This window comes from Sesamum indicum, linkage group LG7 (assembly GCF_026168435.1).
Source record: "Sesamum indicum cultivar Baizhima isolate 11 linkage group LG7, ASM2616843v1, whole genome shotgun sequence".
Classification (NCBI taxonomy): Eukaryota; Viridiplantae; Streptophyta; class Magnoliopsida; order Lamiales; family Pedaliaceae; genus Sesamum; species Sesamum indicum.
The window spans coordinates 15,340,508-15,364,822 of record NC_142663.1 but is presented as its reverse complement, the minus strand read 5'-3'; the positions used below and the strand labels follow the sequence as shown (position 1 = coordinate 15,364,822).

The window sequence follows — 24,315 nt, the reverse complement described above, 5'->3', positions numbered from 1 at the left end:
CTATATATACCACCCCCACCCCCCACCATTCTCCCTCACTCTCACTCCTCACTCTCCATAGCCCCTTCTCAAGTGAGAGCCCACCATCAAGAAAGAAATTAAACTGCCAAAAATCTTACCATATACACAATGGTTTCTGAATCTTTGCCTCTGGTTTCCAGATGCACAGTTTTTCCTGATCAGAAGTCCACTTTGGGTGAGCTGAAACTCTCGGTTTCAGACCTCCCAATGCTCTCCTGCCACTATATTCAGAAAGGTTGTTTGTTTACGCGCCCGCCATTTCCGGTTTCCGAGCTCGTTTCCCTGCTCAAACGCAGCCTCTCGCAGGCGCTCACCCATTTCCCGCCGCTGGCCGGCCGTCTCACCACAGACTCAGACGGGTACGTTTACATCACCTGCAATGACGCGGGCGTTGATTTCATTCACGCCAACGGGTCGCATATTTACGTTAGGGATTTGCTTGTGTCCAATGACGACCTGCCGAAGGCGGTGAAGGGGTTCTTCGCTTTAGACCAGACGGTGAGCTATGAAGGGCATTTTAGACCCATTCTCTCCGTGCAGATGACGGAGTTGGCCGACGGAGTTTTCATTGGCTGCGCCTTGAATCATGCCGTTACGGACGGGACCTCGTTTTGGAACTTCTTTAATACTTTCGCGGAGTTAAGCCGCGGGGTGAAGAGGATTTCTCGGATTCCGGATTTCAGCCGCGACTCGATTTTGATTTCTCCGGCGGTGCTGAAGCTCCCTGTCGGCGGGCCTACGGTCACTTTCTCCGGAGACGCTCCGATTAGGGAGAGGATTTTCAGGTTTAGCAGAGAATCGATTCTAAAGCTGAAAGCCAAAGTTAATAACAATACAGTGAAACGGGAAGTTAACGGCGGAATTGACTTTGCTGAGCTAATGGGCAAACACAGCAATGACACGAGGAAGTATCCCGAGGGGAAGCTAACGCCGTTAACCTGGTTGATGAACGCCGTTTCCAGGGAGACTAGTCAGGTAAATCCAACTGCCGAAATTTCATCTTTTCAATCGTTAAGCGCGCTGCTATGGCGCGGCATCACCCGTGCGAGGAAACTACCCGCCTCAAAAATGACAACGTTCCGGATGGCCGTAAACTGCCGACACCGGCTCGAGCCAAAGCTGGATCCGCTGTACTTCGGGAACGCCATCCAGAGCATTCCAACTTACGCAACGGCTGGCGAGGTCTTGGGTAAAGATCTACGGTGGTGCGCGGAGCAGCTGAACAAAAACGTGGTGGCGCACGGTAACGCTACGGTGAGGAAGTACGTAGAGGATTGGGAGCAGGAGCCGAGGTGCTTCCCATTGGGGAATTTTGACGGCGCGATGATCACGATGGGGAGTTCTCCGAGGTTCCCGATGTACGAGAATGATTTCGGGTGGGGAAGACCCGTAGCAGTTCAGAGCGGGCGGGCGAACAAATTCGACGGCAAGATTTCGGCGTTTCCGGGTGGTGATGGGAGGGGGAGCGTGGACTTGGAGGTGGTGCTATCTCCAGATACCATGGCGGGCCTACTATCCGACCCAGAATTCATGCAATATGTGTCGAGTTATTAAGATGGGAGAATCGGAGAGGCGGGGTGGGGGGTGGGTCGGGGGGCACATTGAAGATATGGTTTCAGCTGTAATTTGTGATTTGGGTGTAGTTTGTGTATTTGTATGATTAAGTTGAGCAGCAGGTGATGTTTGAATATATGCTTAAAATATATAATTACAAACAAATTGCAATCAACATGGAATGCTTAATACTTTGTTAATACCACTGAATTTTAATTTTTTGTCTATCTAAATTCAAACGTCTTACACTTATTATATAATTAATTTATATTTTAAAATGAACGTATGAATAGGTAGATTTCATAAAATGTAATTTCAAGAACAAAACTTATTTGTATTATTAATTTGACAACATCTCTTTCATTTTATTTTTACATAATTAAATTTTTTATAAAATATATTTTAATTATTAATCAATTTAATCCACATGTATACGCTAATGTATATATATATATATAATAATATAATTTGTATTTATAATTATATTATAAAATAATGATTCACTATAAAATATCAATATAATAATTTATCACATTGCATATGATAATGAAGTAAACTTGTGAAATTGAAAAGTTACATTGATGTAGAGCTGCGAAACTTGGCAAAAGACTTGAGGACCGCTTGACGTATGAATATGCTCAAAATAATTCCACCACTACAACAAATTCTTTATTTATAATTTATTTACATAAACTATCCCATTCTTCTTAAATAATTATATATACATTCACAAAAATCATCAATTATCATTTACATAAATCATTCATTCTTTTTAAAAACTTACACACTCTTAAAATGCCAATATCATTATACAAATTACCTCATAATTTTTGTAATTATCCTAAAAATTAGGGTATTTGGCCCAAAAAATTTCACAAATCAGGGCGTAAATATAATTATTTCCTTTTAATAATAGTGTCCAAGATGCAGCGAGTCTATGAATAGTAATATATAAAAGAAGTTGAAGCTGGTTGACATGCAAGATTTGGAATTGTCCACTAATTTACCAGAGGTGATGAAAAGGACTGGGACTAAAAGAGAAATAGTTGTGTAGAAATTTCAGAATCATTTCCCTAACTGCACAGAATATTCCATCACAATCAATCTCAATCTCAACCTCAGCCTGTGCCCCATCATACTGTCACTAAACTATGTCCAACATCACCTGCCCCTTGTAAATAATACTGCTTACCATGACCAGGTAAAAGTATGCATACTCAAGTATATATCCGCTCATTCTTCATTTGTATTCATCTGCAATTCCAGTTTATCCAAGTGTAAAGATGATTTATCTTCCCGAACAATATCGGTATAATTGAATATTCTTATAAAACATGAAATCAGCTGCTCCTGAATTACTTCTTCAGAAGGGAGCACCTGCTGTACCTCCTTTTGCAAAGATGTGACTTCTTTATCTGCAATCCCACAAGGCACAATATGCTTGAAGTAGTTCAAATCAGGATTGATGTTGAATGCCAACCCATGGGATGTAATTCCGGTAGATATACGGACCCCAATTGCACCAATTTTTCTCTGACCAACCCAAACGCCTGTTTCACCTGTTTGCCCTGCATGAGCTTTAACACCATATAAAGATGCCAACTCAATCATCGTTAACTCAAGATTCTCCACGTATCTTCTAGCCCCCAAGCCCATCTCTCTCAAAGAAATTATGGGATACAAAATAGCCTGATGAGGACCATGAAATGTCACATCACCTCCCCGTTGCGTGTAGTGAAGTTCAGCCCCCATGGCTTTGAGCTCAGTTTCAGAAACCAGTATATTGTGATCGGTTCGTCTTTTGCCAAGAGTATATGTGGGTGGGTGCTGTAGGGACAGCAGGGTATCTGTAATCTTATGTACTTTTCTATCAGATGTCAATTTCTCTTGCAGCTTAAGTGCCTCAATGTAATTGACAACACCCATCTTCCATACCTTAAGGGTTCGTGGAGCTCTCATGTCCTGAGTGATAACAATCATCAAAATCATATTCATCCAAAGTCACACATATCAAGAAAATGATTTCCTGAATAAAATGGGAAGGTACATAGTTTAAGAATGTCTCAGATATAGATACACTAGAAATGCCTAAAAGGAGAACACTTCAGAACTCATCTGACTACAGTAGTATCTTCTGAATGCAGGAGCGCCAGTACATATACTCATGCCAAAATATGAAATTGAAACTAAAGATGGTCTCAACTTTTACTGATTGAATCATTGAAGCTTTAAATAACAAAGATCCCAACATCTTAAGAAGAGTTACATCAAGGGTAAAGATAGCTCTTCTACTATGGATAAAAGGAACTTTGGAGCATGAGACTATATTATTGTGGTTAACAAGCAGAGCAACTTCAAATAGCATAGGCCATTACAAAAGGACATCATGTTTCCATATCTGAACATCCTATCTTCCCAATTACCAATAGGTCATATGTAAGATGAATAAACACTTACAAGAGGCATGTAATAAATCAGCAAATTCTTAGCTATAAATTGTTTTGCCTGTTCATTACTGTAATTTGCTATTTACACGAAGATAATACAGACAGAATTCCTACAACAACATGTGTGGATAATAATATTAGCAAAGAACATGCAGATAATTAAATTATCAGCAAGATCAGTTCAAGCACACAGTGAATCCATCCTGAATGGTCTTTTCATTCCTTTGTTTGGTACAGTTAATCTACCTTTGGAACTCCTGACTTTCCAAAACAAAATGTCTAGACCTTCAGTTGCATAATTTACTGTGATAAATTATTCTCCTAACCTTGCATAAACCCGGAAATGTGGGACAAATTCACCATTATGTGATATGATTTGCTACCAGAAATAACCAAGAAATGTGTTTTGCCACTTCTCCTAATTTCTGAAAATTCTTGGAGAAATAGTTGGCTAAATGTTTTTATCCCTGAACGTCTCAGTTTGGATGTGCCAAACAGGGCCTAAACAGTGAACAGTACAAAGAGTTTATATAATTAAAGGTTGTTACTCCCGCTATCAGAATTAGGGCCTCTGCTACTGCGTATCCAAAAAAAAAAACAAGATCCCATTCGTCGCTCACTCATAAAGAATCCGAGCTAACCTGGCTATGTCCATCTAGAAGTTGAAACCCTAACCCTAATTCATCAGATCAATCTACTTTCCCAGCTCTCAAAGTAACTCAAACGACTTTGTCTATCAGGTGAAAGTAAATTCACCACTGTTTGGCATTTTTCCAGCCACCGAAAAATTTGCTCCACCCTCGACTGCAAGAATGAGAAGGAGAAAAATCGGGGCTCTGAAGTTGAAAAACCCAGTAAAACTTATCTGTATAATCGTCTCTGTTTCATTCATCATCATACAGATCATTTCAGCATTGCAACTCACAAACATCTCCGCCTCAAAAGTTTCTTCACCCAAGCCAACTCATACTAAAAGCACTCTCTCCGGCGTCTCGGAGATCGGCAAATTCGGAGAAACGGTCATCAAAATGTTACCTGAAGATCTGGCGTTCACTCTCTTCCTGCCTTCGGAGGAAGCGTTTCGCCGCGATTTGAGGTTGGATCAGAACGACAGCAATTCTCACGCAGTATTGACGCGAGTACTGGGGTTTTCAGCTGTGCCCAGATGGATTTCTACGGCAGAATTGGAGCACGGTAAGGAGAAAATCTACGAGTCAATATCGGGATTCAGTTTATATGCATCGAAAGATTCGAATGAGAGGGTGGTGGTGAACGGAGTAGTTTCGAAGCAGAGGGGTTTGAAAATGGGGAACGTGTTGGTGCATGTTATGGATGGGGTGGTGATGGATGCTGAGTTTGAGCAATCAGTGCAGCCTGAGGATGAAGACGAAGAAGAAGAAGATAAAGTTTGAGCTCTAATTCTTTTCAGCTTGTGATTTTTGCTACTGAATTATTTCCTATTTCCCAATCTTTTTAATTTTAAATTTTACGAGTTGAATACCACATATCCTTAAAAATGCTTTATCTTTTTGTCATTTATTTAAAATTAAAACCGAGTGTCACTTAATTTGAATTACTGGTATGATAAGTGTAAAAATTTAATTAAATTTAAATTAATTATGACAGTCAAGTGTATCATATAATTGTTCGATTGGAACAAATTTGATTTAATTAAAAAAATTTCCCCTCTGATACTAAACTTAGTTGACACTCTGTATTCATGGAAGTTAACTGAAGCACCAGAAAAACTGAGAGGCCTCGGAGCAATCTGCGCATTAAGCCCGGAAGATACACATCCCTTTCTGGAACGGAGTGAAGGTTCACACAAAAGAGAAAAAGAAAGAAAAAGAACATAATCAATCATCTCATGTTTTCTCTGTTGGCTCCAGAACTTGTATCTAACTGCAGCAAACTAATTCCTATTCGAGTACATGCCGATAATCGGTGCGAATATCAGTACACAGTTTGTATGAGTGCTCAAAGTTCATGCTATATTTCGAAAGCTGAAACCAAACAGGAACAACACCGGAGACTTGACCGAACTACTTAGAGTGCCTTCATTGTGCAACATCGCCAAAACGTGCGAGTTGATTTCTAAAAGTCAAGTCCTGCTAGCCTGATTAGAACTCATCAAGCAGAAGCAAACCCTCCCAGGAAGTTTCCAAGTTTAGCTGCCAGCAGCAGTAGGGACAGCAACTGGCTTCGAGTCTTCTGCCTTTTCGTGTTCTTTGTTAAGCATCTGAAATATTTTCAAAACTATCAAAAACCGTACATAAAAAATTTAAGTTCTTTTGTGTCATGTCCAGAAAACACAGGACGCCCAAGCATATGCTAATGCCTAGTCAGCTACTTAAAAACGAGCTCTCGCTATGTTTTACTATTTCAAGATGAGCTAATGCCATGGAGTATAATCATCTTGCTGTTTTCGAATGACCAGTAAATTTTTTTTCTCATCAACATAAAAGCTACCACAACACAGGTTTTTGTGCTTGGTAAATGAAGAACCATCAAAGAATATGGTCTACTAGCTGCAGGAAGCAGAGGTCTAAGTGATAATGATGTTTATGGTAAAAATGTGCATAAAAAATTACAGAAATTGGCTTTTGACAAAACCTGCTTTTAAGCTACATTCCATGTTACAAGCTAAATAATCATTATTGCTTTCACCCGATAGATTTCCCTATATAATAATTTATAGTTCAGCGTATCTTCTACAGTCAATATTGCTTTCCCTGCTCCATGGAAATAGAATCAAGGAAAATTACTGGAACAACTGTAATTCACTTGGCAAGTCTACCACCTAATTAGAAGTCTACATAAGTCTCATGTATCACCCACTGAGAACTTAGACAGTTGTCACTTTACAATTAAAATGATACATAAAAAGACAAAATGGAAAGAATATCTGACCTTGTTATTGATCAAATTATGGAGAGCAATCACGCTTCTGATAAGAGATGACAGATATATGACCAACATCATATCATTTGTTTTCACTGTAACAAGAACACATATCAACTATCATATTAAGAAAAGCTGGAAATTCCCCTGTAGAATGTACGCCACAAACTTATCAATTAAGAAATAGCAAAAGATTAACATCCAACTTTTTTACCTGCAAAAGCTTTGACTAGTTCAGACACATTTAGATTCGGAAGTAGGTTGAACACATCCTGCATAAATTGGGAAGCGTTCAAGATGAGATGTAAAAATTGATTTCTGATCGTGGGATGGAGCAGGATAAAACAGCATATATCTATTTATCTATTACATATTCTCATTGGTTGGGAGCTTCATGTATCTTTAATGCAAAAAGATACCTGGAGATGGTAGAGGATTTCATGGTTCAAGGGGAGCTTCCCTTCAATAACCAGATCAAGATAACTTCGGATCTCCTTCAGCCGCGCATCCAATCCCTTCAAAGCAGCAAGTTTTCCAGTAACCTGAACAGCACAAAGATAAACAAATTCTTAATTTTCTCTAGTTAGTCACAGAAAATTAGATTATCATCAGCAGGCCGGGCATATAGGTTGTATTAGAATCGGATGTTTAACCATCAGCACAGTAAAATGGGTGAAGATTCAAAAACAAGACCTCTGTTGCAAGGGTGCTGATAGTTGTGTCTTTTACATCTCGTAACAAGTGTTCCACTCCTAACATAAGAAGGATAAGTAGAAACTGTAAGTAGCTTCTATAGGAGAGAGGACGATAGACCTAAAATGCCTTGGAGCTAAACATCAATGGCAGTTGGAAATACCAAATCCTCCACGGATTAAGCAACAAAAGCAAAAACAAAAGTAAAATATAAATTTATGGGATAACTATACCAATTTCTTCAACTTCATGAGCAGCAATTTCTGAAGGAACATGCACAAACACTTTCTGGCTTTTTTGAGTGGCATTCTGCAAGTTCATTTAAACATTTTAGACCATAACTTCTCATATTAACCGATCCCTAGCTTTTGTTATTCAGATTTTTTAGCTTTCATTTTATCATACCTCTTTAACTTCCTCAACTGCATAATAAGCTTTAGTAGGTATTCCAAGCTCTTTTGGTTGAACATCAATAATGACCAGTACAGGTGTGGGAACATAGCTGCAATAAGAGAAATATCTTGAAAAGTCATTAAGTGTAAAGAAAGTTCTTTAAAGAAACTCACGAAAGCAAAGTAAACTGAGAAGTCCAGAAAAGAACCCGGAGAGACAGAAAAGAACTGGATATGGTAATCAAAGGGATGGAAAGCAGATACGCTACAACTTGAGTTGACTACAAAAACTTGATGTCACAATGTGGACACTCTCCAGGAAGTCCACATAATTTTAACTAAGATGGAAGCAAATGAGAGAAGACAAAAAGACCCCCTCAGTTCGGAGGTTTTTTGAGCTCATATAAAGTAAGGGGACAAAGCAATGGAAAAAGTAAGACGCCAATAGTTCACAAAATTAGAGAAAAGGGCGAAAAGAATTTTCAAAACCAACTATGTTTTGGAAGGAAATGTTTGAGTTGTCCAAATAATCTATTCTAACAAAAACCTAGTAGGCTCCACATTACAAAAATTTGTGTCAGCTCCTGAGGATATTAAATCAACAAAGTTTCCTAAAAGTAGTAGCACTAGGTCATGAAAATAAACTTCAAGGAGTCACTTGTTATATGTCACCAGCCAAGTTAGAATGCTTATCGATCACATGCTAGATTAATACAGCACAAGGACAAAATACAGCCACCAAACAAAGAAATGTGGCTCATCAATTACTTTCCGACAACAAAGGAAAAGCAGTCTTAATCTTTATAAGCAGAAATCTTACTCATGGAAAAGTCCATGAATATTTAGGTCATTCTCCCTCAGTTTTGGACCTGTGCTGTACCAGCCAACAACATGCTCCTTGGCTGAAAAGATTTATATGCACATCAGCTTGTTAAACTCCTGAAACTATGTAAACAGAAAGACAGACTATATCGATGACAAATTACTTACCATTTATTCTTCTGAACATGGAAAACATTGCTTCATGATAATTATGATCAAGAAACCAGATGCTAGGGTCCTTGTCATCTTCTTCAAAAGGCACTGTGTTTAGGCGGATACATCAGCAAAAACGTAGCTTATGCAACTGATGAACACATTAGCACTTCAAGATTCACAACACTCTTAGGAAAAGCAAAAGAAGGGATGCTGTTCTATTAATTAATAAACATAGGGGATCTACTGAATGTGAATGGATTGTATGATTCATTGTGAGTTCTCCAAAGATCTCAAGTTTCATGATACTTAAAGAAAATGAACTAGTATTAGCATGCAATGAAATCAAACTTGAAAAAGCATCATTGAAAGAAGGCTATCTAATCATACTTATATAAAATAAGTCAACATGTTTCTAATCTTGGTCACTATAGAAAGTTGAGAGATGTATAGATGATGTCTTTGCATTTATTCTTCTGAATAGTAGGTAATAATTACCGGAGAAAAGGTTTCCAGCCAAAGTAAGTTCAGTAATAACCACCAGAACGTTACCAAATCTCAAACCGTTGCCCAGGGGAACAAGATTTAACAGAATGACGACTTACTAAAGCAATCAAGAAGAAGATTCTCAATATGATGCTCACACACAAATGGGCTAAAATAGGAGTAGCACTTTGTCAAATTGGATACAAGTACTCCTGGAAAACATAAGCACCAAACAAGCTGCTCGATAACTCATAAGTAGCAAAACAAAGAAATGATATGAACTAGATTGATAATAAGTCTGACATTCCTCATTTCTAGTCTATTCCAAAGCAAACACATTTGTTAACTGAAGCAAAAGAACAAAGTTTTTAAAGAAATGCTCCCCAGTAAACACTTCTAAACACTCAACCCCCTTGACCAGTCGAAAGTTATAGAACTACAATCTATGAATATTAAAAAACATGCCTTATTTTCTGATAATTTCCAAAAAGGACAAGGCAAATTCAATATTAGCTACATCTATTTCAAATTTCTTCCTACTTCGAAGGTTGCATTAACTTCCTACACCAGAAGCCAGAATCTAAACCCTAAAGAACCCACAAAGCGTACAATCAGTATCAGCCAAATTCCCTAAAAAAGGAATTTCCACTACAAAGCAATCAAGCGAAAGTATTTATCAGCTGTAATACAAGTCATTCGAAATCCCAACACAATGAACAACAAATATAAGTAAAACTTTACATAATTAAACCCCAACAACCGATGAAGTGAAATAATACTATCAGATCCGAAAAGAAACACGAACCGGCATAGCTGTTGGTGACGTCAACGGTTCCTTTGAAGGAAGTTCCGAGCAGAACTCCGACGACACGCTTCCTAGTGTCACGCGCCACACGGTTGTAGTGGTCGACGATGCTGAGCAGCACCAGCGGGTGCACCACAACCTTCTCGATCGGCCGCGAAGATATCTGCTGCGATTTTATCACGTCCATTTCTTTGAATTCTTTATTCGCCTGTCGTTTCCTTTACTCTGGGAGAGGTTTTGTGCCGATGAATTTCAATTTCTTGGGCGGAAAGAAAATGATATGCTTCTGCTATTCTATTTGTATTGCCAAAAAAGGCATTTTATTTTTATTTCTTTTTGTAATCGGGGAGAGAGAGAGAGAGGTTTCATCATTATTGTTTTATGGGCCTGAATGAAATGATGGGCTTCAGCCTTTGTATATTTCCCTAGTAAGCCCAATTGAGAATCAACAATTGATAGAGACCCAATGGGCCTCCAATATCCATTTAAGTTCGTTATATTATTTTTTTAAGACACATTTAAAAATTTCACCATTTAAAATGATTATTTTTTTTATCATTTTTTGAAACTCACTTAAATTTATTTTATGATTTTACAAGTTAAATGGGTTTAAAAATATATATATACACACATAATATAAATAATAAATATAATTATAAATAAAAGAAGAAGAAATGTTGCAAAAGAGTGACAAGTTTATATGGTAGGAATGTGGAAATTTTTATTGATTACTTGGGCGGTGCTACTTGGATCCAAGTGACCCAGAAAAACAAATAATATGTTTGGTTTCATTTTTAATTTGTTTTAGTATATTTTGTGGCGATAAAAAGAGAAAAAACAAAGATAAATAAGTATGTGTTAGAGATATTGTGTATGTTTGAATTTATTTTTGGAGATAATATAAAATAAGTATGGTATATTTGATGATGTTTAATGGGAGACAAACTATTGATCATTGTCAAACCATGTCTCTTTTATATATATACATATATGAATATGTATATAATTTTTTTAGTTGTAGGACCTATAATCAGTGTAGACTTATTTTGACCAAAAACAAATAAGACACTATTTCAAAACACCACCAAACCTCCAAATAAAAATCAAAGCAAACATTCACCACGGTGATGGGCGAAAAATGAAACCACACACTATCAAGGTTGTTTGACAAGATGGCGCTGGGTAAGAAAAATGCATGAACTTCACCAATCCCAACCTTTTTCTGTAAATCAACTTCACCAATCCAGTCATGGGCACGGGGTGTAAATCCCGAAAAGCATGAGACCGAACATAACATGATCATAAATTGTAGGACCAATTTTATAGCCAGTCATACATACACTTGATACACAAAAGTAGTATGTGTTGAATCTTCCAATTCGTGCTTACCTTTCTCCATTTTTTTTTTTAGATAATGCAACTTAGTTAATTAGGGGAAGTATTTATTTTCCACATTCGCATAGCACATATTTAGAGAAGAGAATATCAGATGGAGATTAAAACAATGTGTAAAAAACATAGAGGATGAAAAGTTAGCATGTGGTTTCAATTTATTGGTGAAAAAATTAAAAAGAATATATAATCGAATGGAAAGAATGTTGTGTACACATTTCCACTGCCCATACTGGACTATGAAGTCATGCACAGGTTGCCAATGCAGTGCAATAGTGGAGATGATACACATGCAAGTCTTATGGTTCCCTATCCTATTCCCTCCATAAATAACTACTAAAGGCCATTGGAAAATGTCATTTACTCTCTGCAAAGAGGGAAAGGAAAAAAAGTAGAAAGTGTGGTAATGTCTGTTTAACCAGAGCAAGGCAAAATTTCCCTCGTTTGGATGAGGAAGAAACCACTCAAACTGTCATTCATCAACTAAGACATCAGACGAGCTACCGGAGCAAGATCTCATCAAAGCAAAACCGCAAAATGAGTTACAGGATCTGAGCAGCCGTATTCAACTTTTCTGCTACGCTGAGTTGTGTGCTTGTAATGCTAGACAAATAAAGCAACAGCAGTTGGTCCTGCAAGTTGAGAAACTTTGAAATAAGATGAATTCAGGTCACGAATAATTTACCTACAATGGAGATTTGAATTGCAAAATTGAAAACAATGAAAATATATCCCAAGTATAGCCCATGACATCATTATTTCGTTTGATTCTAAGGTTTTTACTTGAGTTTCAAGACTTCCAATTTTTATTCTCACTAATCATTTATAAGTTCAATCGCCAAATTTAAAGATTTCCCCAGTGTTCTTTAGCTGTGTTCATGATTGTCTTTCCTAAGTTTCCTGATGGCCACATTAGAAGAACAATGATATCCCTGGCAAGATCCAACTTGATTTCCAGTTTGTATGGTAAATCAATCAATCAACAAGTTACCTCTGTTTTAATCCTTTCTTGACAATAAGAACAACATGATGTAATAGAACTATTCCCTCTTGATATTCTTTACCAATATTTTTGCTTGATTAAACTCTACTTTTGGTTCCCTATTTCAAAATATTGGCCTGTCTTATTTCTCTAAAAAGATGTAAAGCTTTCTCCAAATAGTAATTAAAGCAATCGCAAGCAAGTGCCTGATTAAAATAATGACAACGCTTCATGGGGGTGGAAAGAGTTGATACCTGTAGACTATCATTCACTAGCTTATTGAAAGCATGCGGTGATAGCTTCGGCAGGGATGCTATGGTATCTGATATGAATCTTCCTATTTTACTATCACGGGCAACACGATCCTCCTGAAAGGGGCAGAAAAGTAAGCATCAACATGATGAGAAAGGGCCAGAAAATAAGAACTCAACCGCATGGAGCCTTATACAGCTATCCTACCACAACATCATCTACATATTTGTAGACATCATCTATTAGAGCAAGCAACCGTCCCATTAAAGCTTCCATTCCTTCGATATCATTGGGAAGCTTGTCAACATTTGTTGGCTTAAGTACGTCAACTGCAACATACAAAAGCATTCAATATTTGCCACCAATATGCAAATGCTACATATTCAACCTAATTTGTATCAAGATAAGCTGATCATTAAGTTACCAAGTGACACATGAACATGTTGTGGCCAAAATCTTATGCAACATTCTCAAAGTATGAATTGTCAGTTACCACAATCAGTATACTTGCTCTAAATCATGAACCATGTTTCAATCAGAAGTATAGCCACAACATAGGAGCCAACAACTCATAAATACACATCCATGGAGATTGGAGGAGCCTCTGCGTTGACAGGATGAGCCAGATGGAAAAGTCAAGGTCAACACAATAAACCAAGGGAATAAAGTTAGGTCATAAAGGCAGTCGAATAGGTCAGTAAACATGAAATTTATGTCTACATAACGCAGAACCAACCAAAACTAGTGAATATCATATTTATGGTGCCTTAGAAGTTAATGAATAACAGGAGATATACACTACCTTCAAAAGAATTCAAACATAAACCCTGAATGTGGGCCCTCCTTCATGCAATCTCACTCGCAAACGCACACATACCCCCCCACTCCTACCCCTCCTGTGGCACAAGGACATCCATGCATCACATGCACAGAAAAATAAGTAAACATGCTTCTGCGGATGAAATGACGACTTAAACAAAGAATAGATACATACATCCAACCTTCTCTGCCTCAACCATGCGTAGGTCCAATGGAACTTCTTGAAATTGTGCAGCAAGATGTTGATCTCCGAGAGATAAATTAATAGCAACAAAAGCCTTTATTGTAGTCTCCCCATTTTTAAACTCAGTATCCACAGTCAAATGAACAGGATTGCTAGCTTCTCTAGAGTAAAACTCATGGATCAAAGCACTGCTGCCAGTGACTTCAAAACCAGTTGAAAACCTATTAAAATGAACAAGTATCATAAGCTCATAAACATTTTCCTGACTAAGAAGTTAAGCGCTAACTTCATGATATCAGAAAACTCATGCACACTATCAGATCAATTATTTCTTTGCACGGAAAGCTGATAGAAACAAGAATGAAAGTAAAAATAAAAATCACATATTAACTTAATTTTATTTATTAGAAATCAGATAAAGCATAAATAAAAAATAACAATGAAAATTAAAATTTTCGAAAATACCAATCTGCACCAGAAAAGAAAAAGATAGATCGGCCCACCACGCCTAGCCTAGGCGAGTACCAAGTACCAAACCATGTGGTCCTGGGCTAGTGGACCAAGCAGGACCCCAAGTGTTCACCCATAGGACCGGCCCAGGACAAGCCCTCTTCAAGGCGCCCCTAGGGCAATCCAGCTTAAAATTGACCAAGTTGGCAACTTAACGGGCCGGTCCCAGGCTGGATCAGTCTGTTCCCCACTTCAACTGGTAAGACATTAACAAAATAAATGCAGAAGTTGCTTCAGCCTCCAATCACAAATGTATATCATAAAGTGGAAATGTGGACTGCATGGCAGATATGAAGAATTGCATCTCGAGAGAGTCATAAAGGTTTATATTTCACAAACAAACTATTATCACATAGCCAGTCAAAAGTCAAAACAAATAATAGAAAAAAGCTAAAATTAATAAGACAAATACCATCCAACAATGGCTTCCTTTGGATTCACCTTCTGGTGGGAGGACAACATATTGTGATGATAATCAATATCCAGCGCAACCTAAACCAAAATGAACACATATTAACAAACATAGACTGCACTCTTACCATTAAATTATGAAAAAAGAAAACAGAAAATCTTAATAGAAAATTCCAAATACTCAAACTTTATGCCACTCTGCCAGTATCACCAGACACAGAACATTGATAGAAGCCAAAAATTGAAATACAATAGTCGCAATCTCTACTGAGCGAATCCAAACACAAAATCAAATTAAAACACAGTGGCAGCATGTTCGCCTAAAGAAGCTACAGCTAAAATCTATCTCTGTGTAATAATGCAGACAAAAGAACAACCCACTAATAGTAATAATAAAACAAAACGAAGTGCATGATTTTTTATTTCAAAAAGCAAAAGTTAAAAAAAAACGCCGAATAACCTGATCCAGTGATTCATTATGGGGAACAGCGTAACAATTGCGGATATCAACAGTGCCGTCAGGCAAAATAGATCCGAGGAGAGTGCCGATGACGCGCTCCGCGTGGTCGGGTCTCCTCACATAGCAGTCGCAGACGTTGAATATGACCAGTGGATGAACCCTGGCCGACACCCTTGTCGCCGATGGTATCAACTGCAACACCGTTGGCCCGATAGACGCCATTGTGATTCCGTAGCGGGGGGAGAGAGGGAGAGAGAGAGAGAGTGCAGGGTTTATAGTTGCAGTATGAATAGCTAAGAACAAGAGACTAAGAGAGAGAATCAACAGTGAGTATTGATATAGAATTGTGAATTTTGGTGAATATTGATGGGCCTATTATTTAGGATCCACTGCCATCACTTTTGGATTATTTATTCCTTGTTTCTTATATCCTTCAAGTTCTAAAATTGACTTTGCCTCCTCTTTAATCTCCATAAAATGAATTTTGCTTATAAATTTAACAAATTTTTAATTTAAAATTGTTCTTATTTTACAATTCACGCATCCCGTAAAATCATCATAAATCTTGATCTGCTGTTGCATTAATCTACTGTTATTAAGAAACTACTGTACTTTTTGCCTATATCTATACTAATATAAAAAGAGAAGAGGCTCAATATTCATAAATGACGGTTGATGACGACATTTTGTAAAGTAAAAAATATCTTTCAACTAATAAGATAACTAACTTATTCAATTTTTCAAATTATATTCAACTAATAAGTTAGTTTTTATCTTTCTAATTTAATGTAGTGGTTTGTATATATTTATTTTATAAATATATATAATTTAAAATATTAAGAATAAAATTTAGGATTAAATACATTTTAGACCCCTAAACTATACATATTATCTCATTTACACCCCTAAAGTATTGAAAGATAACAAAGACACCCCTAATAAAATAATTTGACATTGATTGGATAAAAATGCCCTTCCTACTTACTCCTATACATTTTTTTTTTTTAATTTCTAAAATATGCTTTATTAATATATCTCCTCCAAACTATTTTTAGTGATTTAAAATTTTAGACACATTTTATTTTAAAAATAATATTTATAATTTTTTATAAAGCATAGAACACGGAAAATACTTACAAGCTCAATATATGAAAATATGTTTTATAAATTAAATAAATTATGTCAAACAGTACATATAAATATGTGTCAATACATAATGCATATAATACTATAGAAAAAGTATGTAATATAACTTATAAAACTTTTATGCAATTATATGTCCACATAATAAAAGTATATCATATAATTACTTAAAAAATATCAAATATTATATTAATTATACTATAAATTTGTATAGTTTACAATATTATATGTTTAATTTAATATTTTAAATTTGTATTGATAATTAATTTTTTAAAATATCAAATATATATAACAACACAAGCAAATATTATGTAAATTTTATACCAATTATGTAATAAAATATAAGAATTGTAAATTTATGGACTTTATACAGATTCTAAACTCAATATAAAAATCATAAACTTCGATTATTGTATATTCTAAACAAATTTTTTTTTATAATAATTCTGATTATATTTACATAAAGTAATGGAGAAATAAAAATCGTGATATGATAAGTATAGAATCAACCAATAATATTAGTGATAATAATATTTCATATCAGTGGAGAATAACATAATTATGAATTCTATATACGGATATTTTGTTCGATTACCAAAATAAATCTTTTTTATTTTTGTATATGTGGGTGAATTATATTAACATATATTAAAATTAAGTTCAAATATATTAATACCTTATGTTATTTATAAAATTATTGATATATCTTTTTAAAAAAGTGTTAATATAAAATAAATTGATATATAAATTTTTATCACTGAATAGAAAATATACTTATAATTACAATAATAACCTAAAAAAATATAATTATAATTTTACAAATGCCAAATAATACAGAGGCCCAAATAATGTTATACTCATTTTATCTATTAAGGCCCAATTTCTATTTGTTATTGAACCTTACTTAAAAAGAGAGTAATCGGCCCGGCCCAATTGAAAGTAAAATAGAGTTGTAAAAGTCCACATTTTGTTACCGTTGTAAAATGCAAACACACACTAACACTCTATAAATATGGAAAATTCGCTGAAAATGCAATAGAAAAAAAGCAAGGAAAAACAAAATTCATTCGATCATTTCTAACGTGCTCATCATCTGAGGATGCTGCATTCCTCCGCCGACAGCCCCCGCCTCCAGCCTCGGTTTCTTCTTTATTTAGGTAAGGATCTCTTGAAAGTCATCAACTCAAAGCAAGTGTTTTCTTTCGTTTTCTTTTTTTTTCTTGAAGTTTCTTGATTTAGGGTTCTTGAAGTTTTAAAGCAATTGTGAAATTAAATGTATCTTGGTTAAAGGAATTTCTCTGTCCGACGGAATATTTGATATGAGTTCTTCTGGATGATCATCGAATTCTTGAATTACACACACGGTCTTATTCTTTTTTTTCCCCTATCCCTTTTGAGGTTCTGGTTTAATTATTTCAAGGTTCTTGAAATTCAACTACTAGATGGGTTCTCTTGTATGCTGTCGATTTCTACTCCGGAGGATAAGGGTGCGGGATTAAATGCAAGAATTGCAGTGGAGGCATTGATGTTGGTCCACAACTTGTGAGGAGAATAGCCAAGACGACTACCATCATTGGAGATTCTCAGGGCTCTTTCCTTTGGTTATGGTTGTTTTTTTCATTTGATTATATTCTGTGGTGATGTTGTGATTTTGGTTGCTGTAAAGCACTTGGTATGAATTTTGCTTGTTTACCTATTATCAGTTATGGCATGAAGATAAAAAATGAGGAGAAAATTCACACTCGGCTTTTCTGCTCTCACATCACTAATTCTTTGTGTTTCTCAACGGATATTATTATATTTTTTCTGAACTAATAAACTGGTCATGTTTATCTGTTATTGGTATTCACATCTTGACGCTTCTTTCTTAAAACAGACGTAACTTTGCTTATTCCACTTGCATCCTGTGTGTCTTCCAAATTCGTTGTACATTTCTAGATATTTTTCTATCATTTTGCTTTAGTGATACATAGAAAATTCGCTGAAAATGCAATAGAAAAATAACAAGGAAAAACAAAATTTAATCGTTCATTTCTAACGTTGTCATCATCTCAGGCTGCATTCCTCCGCCGACAGCCCCCGCCTCCAGCCTCGGTTTCTTCTTTGTTTAGGTAAGGATCTTTTGAAAGTCATCAACTCAAAGCCAGTGTTTTCTTTCGTTTCTTTTTTTCTTGAAGTTTCTTGATTTTTTAAAGCAATTGTGAAATTAAATGTTTCTTGGTTAAAGGAATTTCTCTGTCCGACGGAAAATTTGATATAAGTACTTCTTGAAGATAATCGAATTCTTAAAGTACACGGTCTTACTCGTTTTTTTCCCTATCCTTTTTGAGGTTGTGGGTTAATTATTTCAAGGTTCTTGAAATTCAACTATTACATGGGTTCTCTTGTATGCTGTGGATTACTACTACGGAGGACAAGGGTGTGAGATTTAAATGCAAGAATGCCAGTGGAGACATTGATGTTGGTCCACAACTTGTGAGGAGAATAGGCAAGACGACTCCCAGGTCAGTTAAACTTTTTATAAATCATATTTCAAACAATTAAACTCTTCATAACAGTGTTGAAGTTAACAATCAAGTTAATTGCTTTTATTCAATTAAAGAGCTACTGTTTAAACCAAATGATCGTTGTAAGATAACTATTTATACTTTAATTTACTATATTTATTACTTCAGAAATATAACATGCAGAGAAAAAGGATTAGGTGCAGAAGCAAAGCAGATAGAAAATTCTTGGCTTGTTGCTATTTTTTGTTTGCATTGGAATCAGCCAATTGCACATACAGAGTCTTGGCTTCTGTAATGTTGAAAGCAAACTTCATGCATGTTTATATATATAAGATGTAGTTGGGAAAACCAGAGGAATCACAGCTTTTGTTGTTTGGTTGTCAACATGTAATGACTAGTCTCTTCTTTTCTCTTGATTAATCGCTCTTTTTAAAATTGGCACAACATCAACACAGGAAAGAGTCTGTTCTTTCTAAGAAGATAGAATTGCCAGGAAAACAGGATGAATTGTTACTTTGAAAAGCACTTTTCTGTCTGGAACCATGTATAAATTGATAGCTTTTCCATCAATTTACCTATCTCCTCTCTTATTGTGTATACGTGATTCATTGAAATCTAAGTGCCATCCATGCACTCTCTCGTACTCTTATTGAAGCTTAATTTTAAGTATCTTAGTATTCTCTTGGGACTGTGAGGAAACTTCCTAAACCATTTAATGGAGCAACATATATTTTCTCTTAATTACCATCTAGCAAGGTGTCTTCGTTATGCAGTATCTGATTTTATGCCTTTAAATTAGAGCATGCCACAATGATGTATCTGTAGTTGTTTTCTTTCATGCCTTCATAAATCTGTCTTAATGCAAAGAATATATGTCATATTATTTATAGTCGTTTAGAGAAGTGTTGTTATTGGTAATTTAGCAGGATGTGTTGAAAGCACTTTACTATACTTTTGATGCATAGCAATGCGGTCAACTAATTGGTCCCTTATCCATTTTTATTTCAGTTGGTCATATTATATCGATTGTGTGTGAATCAAAAGGTTAAGTAGGATTTAAATGCTCAATATATGTTGGCTGCTAAAGTGTGCTTTTTGACGACATTTTAGAACCTAATGGTGGCCTACTTATCTTCATATTCCTCTCTTCAAGTTTCTAACTCAAAAGTAACCGGTGCCCCTATTAGTTCTTTTTTGTCAAATTTTCTTGCATATTTTGAAATCAAGAAGGTTGAACCATTGATTTTACACTTTGTATAAATCGAACCCAATATTTTACTGCTTTGATTTCTTTGAAAAGCCACGCAATCACCGTTTTCATTTGGAAAGAAAAGAATTATGGATTTTTTTGGCTGTTCCAAATGTGAAGGATGCAAGGATAGGGTTGAGACCTAAATTGGAGAATAAACCCTCCTCTCTTTTTGTAAATTTATTCTTGGTTCATTTATTGTGTTGGGTTTTCTTTTCATGCGCTTGCCTTTAAATTTTTTGTTTTTAATACATTTGACATTCTTGTATGGATTTGCAAAATCCATATTGGTTCATGTTATTAGCCTCTTATTTTTGCAGGTGTATCATAGAAAAATTTGTTGAAAAATCTATATCATTCAATCATGAATTATTTTATTTGTGAACTTTGATGATTTAATTCTATGCTAAAATGCCAAATGGTTGTCTAGATGCCAATTTAAAATTCCTTTTCAAGAGGACTTGGTAAATCTTTTGTGAGTATTGAAATTTCATGAGTTGATAAATGGTTTTTGAGGAACACATAGTTTTGTATCTTAAATAGTGCTTGAGAAACTTTCTAATTTTTATTTTTAAATAATATTATTAGAAATTGGTTTTTTTCCACTTAAAGATTTGTTTTCATGTTCTCAAAATCAGTTTTTATCTTTTACTTAAAAATTTATTTTTCTTGTCAAGTGTTTTACAATAAACTCATATTTTCAGAATCAGCTTGAAGCTTGAAGTGCACTTACAAATATTGAAGACTAATAAACAAAATATTTTGATTAGCAATAGATGAAATCATTTAATTGTTTTTGAAAAGTCACATGTTTGGACTTTAAGTGAAATAATTTGTTGAATTTTATTTTCATAAAAGTAACAGACTTTGAAACAATTTTTGAAACATTTTGAGAAGCATTCAGTTTATTAAAACAATTTTTGAAACATTTTGAGAAGCATTCAGTTTATTAAAACAATTTTTGAAACATTTTGAGAAGCATTCAGTTTATTATTTCTGGTCAAATATCATTAATCGCCATATTTGTCTGGATTTTCAAAAAAGTACATTATTAACTTTTCTTTTGATAAATGATTACTCTATTGAAACTTGTCAAGATGTGTTGAAAATTCTTTTAAGAAATTTTTACCAGTAATTTTAAAACGAATAATGTGATTGGCATCTAGAACCGTTGTGTAATTTAGCATATGATATTTTATTTTTGAAGTTCACGAATGACCTAATTTGTGATTGTATGCTATAGAATTTCCACCAATTTTTAGATACACCTGCAAAGTTAAGATGTCGATGACATGAACGAATATGGTGTTTTTGTAAAATTTGTACAAGAATCTTAAATGTATGACAAACAAAAAGTTTTTAGAAAGCAACATGAGAACAAAACCTAACATAATGAACAAACCGAGAATAAACCAACAAAAATAATGGAGGGTTATTTCTCATCTAGGCCTCAAATCCAAACTGTCTTGCGCCCGTCATATTTAAAGCGGTCCCAAAATTCGTGATTCTATCGCTTCCAAATTAGAATGTTGAGAACGTGAGGGTTTCATAGAAATCAGACACTTTTGGGTTTGAATTATACAGAGCAAATTGCAATGGTTTCAACTTTACTTGATTTCTAAATATGGGAAAAATTGATAAAGAAGAAATTGATAAGGACAAATGTTGCTTTTTTGGCTAGAAAATGGCAGAGAGGAATAGATAGATGTATAGGTTATCATGTGGTTTTATATGATGTCAAAGTTGCACTCTTTGTTAAATAGTCAATATGAAACAGTTGAGTGTTTGAATTTTCTATTTCAACCTTTAAATTCTCGCATAGTCTTAGAGAGAAGATGTTATTTATGTAAGTTGTTATTGCACGTCATTATATTGCATGTTTTTCTCTTTAATTGTTGATTCTGCACTTCTTTGTTCTTTCAGTTAACAACTTAATGCCGGTGGAGATGATCTTGCACTAGTTTTCATGTCCACTCGCTGATTTGGAGTGTGAACCTTTTGCACCAGTTTTAATGTCGATCGGGTTCAAGTAGTTCGAAGTATGAGCTTGAAGAAACCAGCGACCATCTTTATTGAAAATAAGAATCAAGTGTATTTGGTACTTCGGCCTTCTTTGTACTATGTGAAAAATTGTTGCCTGCTCCAACGGGTCTGGCTTCTTTCTTAACCAAAGAAATGAAAATTTTGATTCAAAATCAATTTATAGCTTTATATTTATTGCTTGATTAACTTCCAGAGCATATCAAAATCAGCTCAACTCAACATTATATATAAGTTGGTACATCATTGAAACTCAAATGGACTGTTTGTTCGGAATTTTTTTTATATACTTCTACCATTACCCTACTTACAATTGGAACACTTTTGAGCTCTATTTACCATACGGAGAAACCCCTCCAAGCAAAAACAAATAAAAGAAAAGAAAACTTCTTATTATAGGTAGTCATAAAATATATTAAATTTGTGATATTATTTATGTTTTTGTCATCGAAACAATAGGATCATACAATTATATTTTCAAAATAAATTGATAATAATTATTTTAATTGATAAAGAAATTATTTACTTCTATTATTTGGAATTCACTTTTTAAATTTAATTGATACTAGTCAATAGAATATATTTCTAAAAATTAAAGTTTTGTATTTCGTATTTACCAATAATTATATTTCATTATTTTGAATCAAGTCAATTAATATGAAAATAGAAATAGTAATATTCACAATAGTAAAATAAAAATAATTGGTTAAAGCTCCTTATTTTGGAGAAGTTTCATTTAATAAAAGATTAGCAATATAACTCAATAAGAGTACAATATGAAAATATACCCCAGTAAGGGTACGAATGTTTTCTTACAATAGGAATAAACACTTGAGAGATTCTCACTATTTTATATTTATCATAAGGTACATTTTATTAGAATTCTCAAAACGATACGCATCCATTATTTTATGAAAATTTTTAAAATAATTATCTAATATTAATATTCAAATAAAATCAGTTAGTCGGGAAGCCACTTGATTTAAATTTTTCATTAATACTTTATATTTATTAAAATTTAGGATATTTATTCTATATTATATTTTTATTTCTTAAAGTTTGGATTAGTATTTACCTGTTACTCATATACTATTCATTTTAAATTTTATTGTGCCCTCTAGTATATTATGATGAAAATCAAAAGTATGTGAATTAAAGTACAATCTCAAAATAAATTTCTACTTTTCATATTAAAATAAAATCAAGGAAAAATCATATTTTTGTTCCATATGTTAGATACTTTTTCAATATAGTCTCATTTGTTATGATCTTCTGGGAATTGCATCTCACAAATCGAAAAATTTCTCAATGTTAGTTTTTACATGCATTTTCCATCCGACAATGAACTAAAAATGGATAGAAAATGTACAAAAAATGATAAGATGACATTTAGATAGTTTTCAATTTATGAGATGCAATGTGAAAATATCGTGATAAATGGAACTAAATTCAAAATGCCCTAATAATGAATGAAAAATGCTAATGACTCCTTTAATAATTGGTTGAAAAATGCATTTGAAGTCTAAAATAGAGTAACTTTTAACTTACGGAATGCAATATAAGAAAACCGTAACAAATAGTACTAAATTACAAAAAGACCTAACATATCGGACAAAAAATATAATTTTTTATAAAATTAACTAGTTAGAAGCCATCCATTTTTTAAATTTTTCAAAAGCATTTCTAGTTTAATAAGATTGATCATTTTTCTTTAATATTTCGTGATATTTATTCTTTCATATATATATATATATATATTTAATTTTTGAAGTTAAAGTTAGTATTTTATATATTATTCTACTGCTATTCATTTTAAATTACTATATATATAGATAATATAGATATGGATTGGTAAAAATATCACTAATCCATCATATGATAGTGCAAGAGTGTGGTCAGTATATTATCATTTTGATCTTAGCCTGTCAAAATTCCATCGATTTTTATTTTTTTTAATGATAGATAAATTTATGTAAACATAAATCACCATATTTCCATGATCTTAATGTGTATAATAGCAATTAATTTTCATAGGAGGACTCTATAATTTGAACAGAGCCCACAAAAAACAACGTTGAATCATACTCGTGTA

The 24,315-nt window shown here is 34.3% G+C and overlaps 5 protein-coding genes and 1 long non-coding RNA gene across 11 annotated transcripts; 3 read left to right on the top strand and 3 right to left on the bottom strand.

Annotated features, from left to right (window-relative positions):
- The first annotated feature begins 15 nt into the window (after positions 1–15).
- Positions 16–1,800, top strand: LOC105167074 (putative acetyltransferase At3g50280). Its single transcript, XM_011086636.3, has one exon. The coding sequence runs from the start codon at positions 130–132 to the stop codon at positions 1,573–1,575; it is 1,446 nt and encodes a 481-aa protein (XP_011084938.1). The 5' UTR covers positions 16–129; the 3' UTR covers positions 1,576–1,800.
- Positions 1,801–2,445: 645 nt separating this feature from the next.
- LIP2 (lipoyltransferase 2) lies at positions 2,446–5,198 on the bottom strand. Of its 3 annotated transcripts, none has more exons than XM_011086634.3 (2): positions 5,058–5,198; positions 2,446–3,537 (listed from the first exon to the last, which is right to left on the bottom strand). In XM_011086634.3, exon 2 carries the CDS (start codon positions 3,532–3,534, stop codon positions 2,809–2,811), a length of 726 nt encoding a protein of 241 aa, XP_011084936.1. In that variant the 5' UTR covers positions 3,535–3,537; positions 5,058–5,198; the 3' UTR covers positions 2,446–2,808. The 3 variants fall into 3 exon arrangements, with proteins under 3 accessions (XP_011084936.1, XP_020551193.1, XP_088738721.1); XM_020695534.2 differs by lacking the exon at positions 5,058–5,198 and adding an exon at positions 4,664–4,803; XM_088882595.1 differs by lacking the exon at positions 5,058–5,198 and having other exon boundaries at positions 2,446–2,829; positions 2,962–4,367.
- LOC105167209 (Fasciclin-like arabinogalactan family protein) lies at positions 4,835–5,546 on the top strand. Its single transcript, XM_011086832.3, has one exon. The coding sequence runs from the start codon at positions 4,835–4,837 to the stop codon at positions 5,432–5,434; it is 600 nt and encodes a 199-aa protein (XP_011085134.1). The 3' UTR covers positions 5,435–5,546.
- A 251-nt stretch (positions 5,547–5,797) lies between these two features.
- On the bottom strand, positions 5,798–10,576 carry LOC105167071 (26S proteasome non-ATPase regulatory subunit 7 homolog A). Its single transcript, XM_011086633.3, has 10 exons — positions 10,275–10,576; positions 8,999–9,091; positions 8,829–8,910; positions 8,022–8,118; positions 7,850–7,925; positions 7,617–7,675; positions 7,343–7,465; positions 7,138–7,195; positions 6,933–7,018; positions 5,798–6,261 (listed from the first exon to the last, which is right to left on the bottom strand). Exons 1-10 carry the CDS (start codon positions 10,459–10,461, stop codon positions 6,190–6,192), a joined length of 933 nt encoding a protein of 310 aa, XP_011084935.1. The 5' UTR covers positions 10,462–10,576; the 3' UTR covers positions 5,798–6,189.
- A 1,223-nt stretch (positions 10,577–11,799) lies between these two features.
- On the bottom strand, positions 11,800–15,641 carry LOC105167070 (eukaryotic translation initiation factor 3 subunit F). 2 transcript variants are annotated; one of them, XM_011086632.3, is made up of 6 exons: positions 15,285–15,641; positions 14,826–14,905; positions 13,895–14,124; positions 13,108–13,229; positions 12,903–13,016; positions 11,800–12,298 (listed from the first exon to the last, which is right to left on the bottom strand). In XM_011086632.3, exons 1-6 carry the CDS (start codon positions 15,504–15,506, stop codon positions 12,209–12,211), a joined length of 858 nt encoding a protein of 285 aa, XP_011084934.1. In that variant the 5' UTR covers positions 15,507–15,641; the 3' UTR covers positions 11,800–12,208. The 2 variants fall into 2 exon arrangements, with proteins under 2 accessions (XP_011084934.1, XP_011084933.1); XM_011086631.3 differs by having other exon boundaries at positions 11,800–12,313; positions 15,285–15,624.
- A 1,769-nt stretch (positions 15,642–17,410) lies between these two features.
- LOC105167069 (uncharacterized) lies at positions 17,411–22,382 on the top strand. Of its 3 annotated transcripts, none has more exons than XR_002287491.2 (4): positions 17,411–17,584; positions 17,870–18,538; positions 18,780–18,931; positions 22,107–22,382. It is a non-coding gene; the product is annotated as an uncharacterized LOC105167069 (long non-coding RNA). The 3 variants fall into 3 exon arrangements; XR_002287489.2 differs by having other exon boundaries at positions 17,848–18,538; positions 18,758–18,931; XR_002287488.2 differs by having other exon boundaries at positions 17,412–17,584; positions 18,758–18,931.
- Positions 22,383–24,315: the final 1,933 nt, after the last annotated feature.

Coding starts and splice junctions, on each gene's coding strand:
- LOC105167074 (XM_011086636.3), top strand. CDS start 130: ATGGTTTCTGAATCTTTGCCTCTGGTTTCCAGATGCACAGTTTTTCCT.
- LIP2 (XM_011086634.3), bottom strand. CDS start 3,534: ATGAGAGCTCCACGAACCCTTAAGGTATGGAAGATGGGTGTTGTCAAT.
- LOC105167209 (XM_011086832.3), top strand. CDS start 4,835: ATGAGAAGGAGAAAAATCGGGGCTCTGAAGTTGAAAAACCCAGTAAAA.
- LOC105167071 (XM_011086633.3), bottom strand. CDS start 10,461: ATGGACGTGATAAAATCGCAGCAGATATCTTCGCGGCCGATCGAGAAG. Junction 7,676..7,849: donor TCATGAAGTTGAAGAAATTG/GTATAGTTATCC, acceptor TTCTTATGTTAG/GAGTGGAACACTTGTTACGA. Junction 6,262..6,932: donor ATAATTTGATCAATAACAAG/GTCAGATATTCT, acceptor AAAATATTTCAG/ATGCTTAACAAAGAACACGA.
- LOC105167070 (XM_011086631.3), bottom strand. CDS start 15,506: ATGGCGTCTATCGGGCCAACGGTGTTGCAGTTGATACCATCGGCGACA. Junction 14,906..15,284: donor ATAATGAATCACTGGATCAG/GTTATTCGGCGT, acceptor ATTTTGGTTTAG/GTTGCGCTGGATATTGATTA. Junction 13,230..13,894: donor TGAGGCAGAGAAGGTTGGAT/GTATGTATCTAT, acceptor TGTATGTTGCAG/TTGACGTACTTAAGCCAACA.